The 12,088-nt window shown below is 36.1% G+C and overlaps 1 protein-coding gene across 4 annotated transcripts in view; it reads right to left on the bottom strand.

Annotated features, from left to right (window-relative positions):
- SNF4Agamma (SNF4/AMP-activated protein kinase gamma subunit) overlaps window positions 1-12,088 on the bottom strand; it is a 68,866-nt gene that overhangs the window by 20,310 nt on the left and 36,468 nt on the right. For all 4 annotated transcript variants that reach the window (XM_068391963.1, XM_068391956.1, XM_068391940.1 and 1 more), the window contains one exon: window positions 7,565-7,613. In XM_068391963.1, the coding sequence (XP_068248064.1) occupies window positions 7,565-7,613 (49 nt within the window). The remainder of the gene's footprint in view (window positions 1-7,564; window positions 7,614-12,088) is intronic.

The following is a 12,088-nucleotide window of genomic DNA, read 5'->3' as shown; positions in this document are numbered from 1 at the left end:
CAATGTATGTGAACATCAAGCAAGTATCAGAGAAGGAAGAAGATAGTAGGTCATTTATAGCTTGAAAAAATAATTTATTTAATATGCTAGACTCACTTGCAGTCTGATTTATGGTAACTAACCATCTCAAAATAAAGTTTGAAACTCTATCTCTATATTGTTTTCCCTAAATATTACTTTATTAATGAATCCTGTATTTAAATAACTCCCGTACCTTGTAACTCAAATAAAAAATTTCAAATCCTTTATTTAAATAACTCCCGTATCTTGTAACTTAAATTAAAAATTTCAAATACAATATTAATTATACTGAAACTAATTGTTATTAGACCTCATCACCAAGACCCATTAACTGAATTTTGATAAGCAAACCAGGATTCTTCAAGATACTTAATGTTTAGCAAATACCAACTTGATATGCTACTGAGCTCCTACTAAAACCCCTTCCAAATTCAAGAGATGTAGATGTACTTCCAAAATCATGAATCCAACTCTTTGTAAACCTTGTGACCACTCTTTAAATAAGGGAGATCACATTCTTGGGCTGAACTCATTTTTTTTATTTCTAACCCCACAAAAAATAAGTAACATTACCTCTAATATTTGTATACTCAACGGCTCTTACAAGACAAAGAAACAGATTTTCTGATGTAATACTAACTTCGTTTTCTAAAGATGGAATTTTAAAAGATTGTGGCAAACCTTTAGCCTTAAATCATTTTTAACTCTGAACATAGGCAAAAAGGATATTATATTCTACAAAGCCTATATTATAAGACAGAATGGTACTTGTAGTTCACTTAAGATGCAGCTGTAGCCAACACCAATTGAAAAATGTTCTTATTTTTTGGATCTCTTTACCCAAAATATTTTACAAAGGTGCAAAATGCAAACCTTTTAAATATTGTCTGTATTTAACAAGGCACTTCCTCCAATTTTGGGGGTAGCCGACATAACAACGGGGACTTTTCCTCTCTTCGCTTCTCCCAGCCTGACGAGGGATTCAGCCAAGTTTGGCTGGTATTGCTAGGGAGCGATGGCCCACCCTTCCCCATTATCCACCACAAATGAAGTTTCATATGCGGAATCGTCTACTGCCGCTACCTCAGGGGTCACCAAGGCAACCGGAGGAAGCAGCAGGGCCTACCGGAACTGCGCCACAATTGGTCTCCATTCATACCTATTTCTAGCATGCTCTTGCCTCTCTAACATCTATCCTCCTATTGCCCAGAGCATTCTTTACTCCATCCATCCACCCAAACCTTGGCCTTCCTCTTGTACTTCTCCCATCAATTCTTGCATTCATCACCTTCTTCAGCAGACAGCCACTTTCCATTCTCTCTATATGGCCAAACCACCTTACATTCATAACCACTATAGATGCTAAATCACTTATTACACCCGTCCTCACCCTCACTACTTCATTCCTAATCCTATCTAATCAAGATACACCACCCATACTCCTTGGACACTTCATCTCAAACACATTCAATTTCTGTCTCCATCATTTTCATTCCCCACAACTCCAATCCATACATTTCAGTTGGTACAATCACTTTCTCATACAGAACTCTCTTAACATTCATTCCTAACCCTCTATTCTTTACCACTCCCTTCACTGCCCCCAACAACTTACATCCTTCATTCACACTCTGACATATATCTGCTTTCACTCCACCATTTGGTGCAGCAACAGACCTCAAGTACTTAAACTAATCTATTTCCTCAAGTAACTCTCCAATCAACAGGACATTGAACCTAGCACATCCTCTCTTCTCGTGCATCTGATAACCTTACTCTTAGCCACATTAACTCTCAACTTCCTTCTCTCACATACCCTTCCAAACTCTGTCACTAATCGACCAAGCTTTTCCTCTCTGAGTCTACCATCAGTACAGTATCATCCACAAACAACAACTGATTTATCTCCCACTCATCATCACTCTCATCTATCAGTTTCAATTCTCAACCAAACACTCGAGCATTCACCTCTCTCACCACTCCATCAACAGACAAATTGAACAACCATGGCGACATCACACATCTCTGTTTCAGCCCCACTTTCACTGGAAACGACTCGCTCACTTCATTTCCTATCTTAACACATGCTTTACTGCCTATGTAGAAACTCTTCACTGCTTGCAACAACTTTCCACTAATTCCATATAACTTCATCACATTCCACATCGCTTCCCTATCAACTCTATCATACGCTTTCTCCAGATCCATGAACGCTACATAGAACACCTTGCCTTTTGCTAAATATTTCTCAAATATCTGCCTAACTGTAAAAATCTGATTCATACATCCTGTACTTCTTCTAAAACCATCCTGTACTTCTAAGATGGCACACTGTTTTATCCTTATCCTATTAATTAGTACTCTACCATACACTTTTCAAACCACACTCAACAAACTAATACCCCTTGAATTACAAAACTCATGCGTAGGTTGAGGAGATTAGCCTCCTCAGACCATCCGACAATAGAGGCCATAAATCTGTAAACTGCATCACACTTCTATTTGTATATACTGTACTCTGAACTCAAGTATCACGTGACAAATCATAGTGTAAGGTGGAAAGGCAAATAGGTCCAGATCCGACCAGTCTTGTAACAGATCATCTACTTTCTAAGCTAAGAAATCTAGAACTGGTGAGAGAAAAATACCTTTAACTTTTTCTTCCGAGATATTGCAAACATGTTTATGTTTGGTCGTATCCACCAATCCCTGATATCTTATACAAGGACTGTGACCTTGTCTCCCCTTAGTTTAAATATAGGCCAATGCTGTCATATTGTGTGAAAACACTACCATGGCCTTTCCTATTATAAGTGGTTCCTGATCCTGAAGAGCTTTTAACATCGCAAGAAGTCCCAGGCAATTAATATGAAGAGTTATTCCTATGATGTCCATTTCCCTGACAGATGCCTCGCAAGAAGTTCCTAGCAATTAATATGAAGAGCTGATTCCTACAATGTCCATTTCCCTGACAGATGTCTAAGATGCTTCCCATCCTTCCTGTGAAGCATCTAAGAAAAAAAGAAAGATATGGTATCCTTATATCAAAGGAAACCGTCTGGGATAACTAAATGTGATTGTCCCACTAACTCAGCAGTTGCAGATGGTTCTTAGCCACCAGGATAGAGATTATGTCTAGACTGAATATTTTATTCAAAATTTAAGTGAGATAAAAGAGGGAAAAAACTGATTCCTCTTTTCTGAATGAAACAACCCCCCAAAAATTAGCATTGATCATTCCCAAATATAGAATCTTCAGAGTTGGAATCAGAAGAGAAACTTTCCAATTGACCAGGATACCCAACTGTTCTAGTAACCTGAGCAACCACACTTGATGAACCAGATTATGACATGGGTGTCATTATCCTGGTGAAAACTTGAGGGACCGTCCTGAGATTGAAATACAGGCACTATTCTGTAATTGGTAAACCTTTGAACTGTTGATAAAACAAACGTTAAAGTTTAGATGAATAAAAAATGAAATAAGAATCTGCAAGTCTATTGAAAATATCCAGCGTACCTTCTTTATTACCTCCAGGGCTGTTGAAGTACTTTATGTGGGAACTGCAAATTTGTTGCGGTTTAAAACATCTAGAATTGGTCTCTAACCCTCTGACATTTCAGGGATTAAGAATAACTTGTAAAAACACATAAATGGGTTTAACACCCCTTCAATCACATCTGTTTCTAAAAGCTTTATAATTTCTAGTGTCATAATCTGTCTTTGCTGTACTGTATTTGATAGATAACAAGGTCATGCCACGGGTTCCTTCTTTAAGGGAGGACTGGAGACAAGAGAAATTGGGTAACCTTTGACAAGAACCAAAACTCACAGACCTGATAAAGGCTCTCCCAAACCTGATTAAAGTGAGAAAGTTTTTCTCCTACAAGGATTTAAAAGGAAAGAACCTCATAATGTTCTCCAATGAAGTCTATGAGTTCTGTTTGTAAATTGCCAGGAACATCTAATTGAGTGGAATTCTGATGTTATATCCCTATTACAAAAGAAATTTCATGAATAAATTTTTTGAGGAATAAATGCTACTTCTTCCAGGGAGAGAGACTTGAGTATGGCAACAAAAAGACAGTGTGCCTTGGTACCCACTTGAACAATTACCTTATCAATTATATTTACTGTACTGTACATCTAATACAAGACCAAAATAGGGGGAGAAATCAATTAATGTTTCTACACATCACACATTGTCCCCAACCATAATGAACATACCTGTACTCCTCCTCTTAATTACAAAAACATACAAAGGCTGCTACAATGTCAGAAGCCCCATCTGAAATAGTTTTATCTAAACAAAGGCGGATTATCCCAAATAAGATTCAAATCCTGATGACCTACAAATATCTCTTTTACACAAACATACATATACCAAGGAATTTTCCCCAATTTTGGGCGGTAGCCGACATCAAACAAATGAACAAAAAAGGGGACCTCTCCTCTCTACGTTCCTCCCAGCCTGACAAGGGACTCAACCGAGTTTGGCTGGTACTGCTAGGGTGCCACAGCCCACCCTTCCCCGTTATCCACCACAGATGAAGCTTCATAACGCTAAATACCCTACTGCCGCTACCTCTGCGGTCAACCAATACTCTTTTATAAGATTAGAAATAACCCCTACTATAGAATCTGCAAAAGAAAGAACTTTAAGTATACTTTCCACTTACTACCTACAATCAGTATCTCTAGTACACAGCCCCAGCTTGCAAACCCTGCATTTAAAGATTTGTCTACTGTATTAGCATTAACCCCTTCCCCACGATAACGTACATTGTATGTCAAAACATGCCAGGTATAAGGGTGTAAGACACACCAGAAACATCATTTAAAAATATAAACCATAAGGAAGTTAAAACCAGTAGTTTATCCTACCAAAGCGTACAGCACATGGTCATAGATCACATCTAAGTGATATTCTACTAAAATCAGCTCCTCCCCTTGACTTTAGCCCCTCCTACTTATTTATTCAGCCAGCCAACCAAGACTTTGTGATTCTGTCCTTTATTCCTTATTGTGTAAGGCTATATTTGTGACCTCAGGTTACCATGCATAATCATATCATTCTATTTAGCCAATGGCAACATTCCCTATGCAAGGCATTTCTCTCCCCCCAACACCCTCACCTTTGAAACTTAGTATGATTACTTCTCACTCGACCACCAACTAAGACACTTGGGATTCTCATCTTTATTTGTGATTATGTAAGGGCCATTTTAGTGTATAGTGTATTTCTATGTTTACATGTGATCATATACAGTAATCTTCTGCCACAGGAAGCATTCTCTAAAGTGAGACATAGCTGTGTTGCTCTCCCCCTCCGCCATGCACCTTTAATGCTGCCCAAGAGCTAAACAAGTTATTGAAAGCTGCTGAGTGGTTGAATTCCATAACAAAATACCTAAAATTTATCCAAATTATCTCCTTACTACAAATGATAATCTGAAAATTTCTCATTCTTCATAAAACTTCCCCTTATTGTTATGAATTTCCAAGTTCCACCATCATTTACTTGTATTTCACAAATCTTCGGAAAATTTTCTCAATATCAGTAACACTGACAACACTTGTAACCCAGATCACTGTAGACAAGATACATACGACATGTTTCAATTTTTTTGTTTCCATTCCTATTTTCTCAACTACAGTATCATCTCTACAAAATAAGATTATTTTCATACCTTGGATATACAGTATACAATATGTACAGTATTTCATATTAACATTGCCCTCCTATTAGTATTAACCTACTGTAAGTATGTCCCTTTATTAACATTCTATGTAGTATTTGACATGCAGACTCAATCTACGCATTTCTCTACAGTATTTTCAATCCCATAAAATACCAAAAACATGAATTTTCTAGTAAATGCTCATCGTTGAAGGGGAGCATGTGTCACATGTAAGGTGGAGAAACGGAGAAGGAATGAATGAACAAGTATTTCTTTCATAAACTAAATATATATTAATCTCTCTCTCTCTCTCTCTCTCTCTCTCTCTCTCTCTCTCTCTCTCTCTCTCTCTCTCTCTCTCTCTCTCAAACTAAATTTATATTACATCTCTCACTTTCTTTCGTGAATAGTATAACAGTAATTGAATTCAAGATTGTGACAGGAAAAGATCATAAAAACACTATAGGTAAATAAATCCACTTTACAAGAAGTCTCCACGGATGTAAAATACCAAGTTTGAGACATTGAAATTCCTGTAACTAATTCACTATCATATCTATCTATTTATATACAGTATATATACATATACGGTAGAGAGAGAAGAGAGAAAAGATTTGGATGTCAGTTTCATCCCATTCACTTTGAAGTCTCAGCCTAGTCTTCCTCCACCAAGTCAATGGGCATAGTATTACCAGAATCAAATGATTCATCATTCATGCTAACTCAAAGAGAAGAGACAAGGAAAATGTAGATAAGTGACTAAGTCCATTTCTCTCTCTCAGGTTAAATATGATACATACTGTACTTGGAGTACAGAAGCAATAAAGACATGAAAGAGTTCATAGAAGTAACAACTTTGAGTAATAAAGTATAGTATATACTATACATTACTCCTTGGCCTGTATTTATTTTATCCCATATCTCACTATTGTACTTATTTTTCCAAAATTAGGGAAGCCAAATCAATAATAGAATACCCGTGTAACTAGAGTGGAAGAAAGTCAATTACCAAAAATAACACTGATAAAGTTGTGTGCTAATCATAAAGCTATAAAAATACATAAAAGAAGAATACATAAGTACATTTAAAAAGTTTTGATGCTCAGTGCAAAAATTTCCTATAACTGCTTTCAATCCCAACCTTTATGAAAAAAAAAATTATTTTTCAGGCCCAGGCCTTATTATGGCATGTTTCACAAACTCATTTAAGGACAAAATTTAAGCGATAAGAATTTAACATATTTGTACAGTATCCTATAGTTGAATAAAATTCCTTTCCATTAAAATATACAGTATTTTTACTTATTTTGTAAAAATTTTATATGCATAGATGATTGAAGAAAGAAAATGACATAAAATTATTGGACATAAGTCATATGAAACTCAAGGGAGTATAAACTTCATGGGATTGAAAAGGGCAAACTGACTTTTATTCAGTTTCAATAATCATCTGATTTACAGTAAACACCCAAGCCTATGTCAACAACTTTCCCATAACATACAGAAGCATGATCAACCATTATAAAGAAGAATGTTCTTGATTATCACCTTGAAACTCAGTTACCCTTCACAAAAACAATTTATCAAAAATGATAAACTAGAAATAATAAAAACAGAAAAACAAATATACTCTGCAGAAGAGAAAAAAACGATAAGTCATATAATCACACACATGATAGGCCATAATGTCATCTGACAAAGGAGATACAACAGTTCAAACCCCATATTCAAGTTATACATAAAAGATTCTCAAATTGGTACATATAGAATACAATCAGTAATTCTGTATTGTAGCCAAATAGTAACTCCTTTCTTTAAAACTAAGATGAAAGAAATTTGTAATGAGGCTCTTAATACTCACCTAAGTCACTCCTACTAATGTTCTCAAGGAAAGGATCAGCAGCTGGTAACTGAAAAGAAATAAAATTGCATATGATACTAAAGTGATTAAAAATTAACTCCATAAAACCTACATATACTAATCTATGAATTTAAGAATTTCACTCAAACTTTCATGTTAGCCTTTTACGGCATCAAAAACAACATCACAGCTCTCCAGAAAGCAATATCTAACATTGATAAAATAGTTTTTGAGGTTGTGTTGCAGAATGCAAGCCATTGCCTTTCTAAAAATTTAGTAAAGCATTTTGTGGACTGACCAAGAGGCTATTTACTATAAAAACTAGTGTTATTCCAACAGGAAAGAGCTAGCCTTCAAGTGACAGCATGTCCATTTTTAGCTTTCCAACCCATAAACATCTTTGATCCACTTTGCATTTAATAAGAGGGAAAGATGTGATCATCTGAATTTTCTTTTTTTAAAGGGGAAATAATTTTCTAGTTGTTATCCAGTGACAGAAACAGAAAATGTACACAGTCAGACTACTGTAATAAGGAAGCAAATAATAAACTATTATGGTAACAACACAGAGTGAGACAACTAAAGGCCAACAGTGTATCTATAGGGATCGGTATATACATCAGAAGATCCATACTCATGATGGACATTTTTTGTTCTTGAATTGAAAATTCCAAATCTTTTTGCCCAATTTTATACATACATTCTACTTATTTGTTCACAAAAATCAATACGGTTAAAAAAATTGCTGTTATTTACATGAAAATATATACATGTAATTCCATTATGCAAAACCAAAGTTTATTCTGTTTCATTTTTTATGTAAGTGTACTACCATGACTTTCCTCCTCTTCCTCCAAATGGCTTACTATATTAAAAGTAAAAATAAAATACTGAAAGCTAGGAAAAATAATAAACAACTAAGATTAACTTCCTAGCCATGTGACAACTTGTATAGTATTTCAGTGCAGCACTTGAAAATAAATATATGAAATGCCGATTTGGTAGACTACCACAATTTTAGACAAAGCATTAATTATCAAAACGAAAAATAAATAGTACACAGTACTATCTAAAAATAGCTTTAACTAAGCATTGGAAAATGTTTTGCATAAATGGAAATAAAAATTTCTTCAGAGAGTTAGCACCATAGTAGTTCAGCTAACTAAAAAATGGACAAAACCAAATTCACTTTGTTTCTTCTTTTTAGGCATAACACCCCTATATAGTAGTTTAACACTTGTTTTCATGCAGTTAATGGACTGCAAAGAGTTAAAACACAAAGATTACGATAACATCAATTTCTCTTTCCTTGTGACATTGTCTGTACTGCTATCAGCTGGCAAACTTAAGAAACTTGTTCAATTCAGACAGAACGAGGTGGGAATAAATGGTGTTCTTAAATCTAGAATGCCTTTGTTCACCTAGTTTCCTAGAAAATTAAGTACAGTACTGTACCTAGAATAGTTGGAAATCAACTGTTGAAGGCCATTGCTAGGGTCAAGAGAGAAGGGACACAAAGAGATAGGAAAAATTGAAAATGAATTTTAAGTAACAAATTTTACTTCTATACTCATACAATGTTCATATGGCTTCTTTTCCAGAGGCTCAGTTTATTGCCATTTACACGTAAAATTTAAACAAAAAATTCCAATTTTCATTCCTTTAAATTAACCTGCATCAAGTAAAGCTATGTCACACACTTGTGGTCAATGGTATAAAGCGAAGCGTCCGGCCTTTTGTTATTTCAGTTTTAAAGTCAAACAATTCCCTGCTCTCTAATCAAAAGTCAGTGGAGAGGAGGGTGGGCATGTATATGAACATCAGGTGAGTTCCGTATAGAAATAAGTTTTATCATTAAATTTCTGTTTATTCTTATGAACCCCCTCCCCCCCCATTTTTATATTGCTGATTCCTACACTCTGATGGAAAGTGAAGGAAAAAGATAGGTAAATCACAGAATTAAAATTGTATAAAATAAAAATCATATACTCAACTTTTCTAGAATAAATGTAACAAACCATTCTTGTTATATGGAACTACAGTATGTATTGTTTTTTCTAAATATATTTGAAAAATGTTGAATATAAGAAATTAATAAATTAACTGAACTTCCAAAAGGTAAAAACGACATCACCAGCAGCCACAATAGGATCTAAACCCAACAATCTTGATATGACACCAGGATTATTCAAGATAATGTTCAAGAAACATTGACATGGTATGCCATTGAGATGCATCTTAAAACTTTCCAAAAAAAGATTTATGCAAAAATTAGGGTATGTAGGTGTACTCTTAATATATTGAACCTTAACCTTTGTAACCATCATCATCATCTCCTCCTCCTATGCCTATTGACGCAAAAGGCCTCGGTTAGATTTTGTCAGTCATCTCTATCTTGAGCTTTTACATCAATACTTCTCCATTCATCATCTACTTTGAGCTTCATAGTCCTTAGCCATGTAGGCCTGGGGAATCCAACTCTTCTAGTGCCTTGTGAAGCCCAGCTGAATATTTGGTGAACTAACCTCTCTTGGGGAATGCAAAGAGCATGCCCAAACCATCTACATCTACCCCTCATCATGATCTCATCCACATATGGCACTCGAGTAATCTCTCTTATAGTTTCATTTCTAATCTTGTCCAGCCATTTACCTCCCTATGTCCCTCGGCTACCCCCCAAAATTAGGGGAAGTGCCTTTGGTATATGTATGTATGTCCCTCTGAGGGCTTTATTCTCAAATCTACTAAATCTATTCAAGATTAGTTTTATTGTCATACCATGACTCATGTCCATAGAGTAACACCGATCTCCCTAAATTGGTATATAGTCTGTTACTTATACAGTATGTGATTTCCGGCGATTTGATTTCCAAATTTTACTTAACCTAGTCATTGTCTGATTTGCTTTTTTCAATCTTTCACTAAACTCTAATTCTAAAGACCCTGTATTGGAGATCATAGTTCCTAAATACTTGAATGATTCTACCTCATTAATCCCTTCTCCTTCCAATGATATTTCATCTTCCATTGCATACTCTGTTCTCATCATCTGTCTTTCTTCTGTTTATCTTCAGCCCAACCTCGTGTGATATTTCATGCATTCTGGCAAGCAAGCATTATAAATCCTGTGGTGTTAGGGTAGCAAGCCCTTCAAGGCTTTAAAAGATTTGGATCAAATTCTTTGCCAAGATACTATGACCAGACTTTTAATTAGAAATGACATTACATTTTTTGGACAGGACGATTTGAAATTTTAGTCCCACATAAATTAATGGCCATAGTTTGTCTAGAAAGTACTGAACAGCTCTTAACAGACTAAGAAAACTCTTTTTAGATGAAAGGCTTAAGGGGCCTCGGTTAGATTTCCCCAGTCATCTCTATCTTGGGCTTTTAACATCAATACTTCTCCATTCATCATCTCCTACTTTGCGCTTCATAGTCCTTAGTCATAAGGCCTGGGGATTCCAACTCTTCTAGTGCCTTGTGAAGCTCAGCTGAATATTTGGTGAACTAACCTCTATTGAGTAATGCAAAGAGCATGCCCAAACTATCTCCATCTACCCCTCATCATGATCTCATCCACATATGGCACTCGAGTAATCTCTCTTATAGTTTCATTTCTAATCCTGTCCTGCCATTTACCTCCCAATATCCTTTTAAGGGCTTTGTTCTCAAATCTACTAATTTATTGAAGATTGTTTCATTGTCATACCATGACTCATGTCCATAGAGTAACACCTTATTCTTCTTCTTCTTTGTCTACATCTTTTCCCACTTCTATGTGGGGTCGATGTTTTGGGTCAGCTTTCTCCATCTACCTCTGTCCCACACCTCATCACCGGTTAATCCCTTTGATCGAAAGTCATCCTTGATACAGTCCACCCACCTTCGCATTGGTCTCCCCCTCCTTCTCGTTCCCTGTACCTCCATTTCCATCACTCTCCTCCCAATATACTGTTCATCTCTTCTCATAACATGACCATACCACCTCAGCCTACTTACTTGGATCTTATCTGATAGTTTTAGAACTCCTGTGGTACCCCTAATTACCTCATTCCGTATCTTACCTCTTCTTGTCACCTCACACATCCATCTCAACATTCTCATCTCTGCCACATCCATCTTCTTCTCTTCTGTCTTCCTCATTGCCCAAGTCTCCGCTCCATATGTCATTGCCGGTCTCACAACTGTCCTGTGTACTTTACCGTTCAACTTAACCCCTATTTTCATGTCGCATAGCACTCCACGCACTTTTTTCCAATTCTTTCATCCTGCTTGTATTCTGTGGTTTATTTCTGCCCCCAGATCACCATCCCCTGCAACTGTTGATCCTAAATACCTGAAATTTTCAACTCTTTTCAATCTCTCTCCTTGTAAACTAACTTCCCCAATCTCCCCTTTTTTCAATCTCAAATACTCTGTCTTTTCCTGCTGATCTTCAATCCCCTATTTTCCATTTCTCTTCTCCACTCCTCCAGTTTCTCTTCTACTACTCCTCGCCTAGTGCTACACAGTATAACATCA

The sequence above is a fragment of the Palaemon carinicauda genome, chromosome 1 (genome assembly GCF_036898095.1).
Source record: "Palaemon carinicauda isolate YSFRI2023 chromosome 1, ASM3689809v2, whole genome shotgun sequence".
Taxonomy (NCBI): domain Eukaryota; kingdom Metazoa; phylum Arthropoda; class Malacostraca; order Decapoda; family Palaemonidae; genus Palaemon; species Palaemon carinicauda.
Note: the sequence above shows the minus strand (reverse complement) of the source record. Positions and strands in the feature narration are given on the sequence as shown.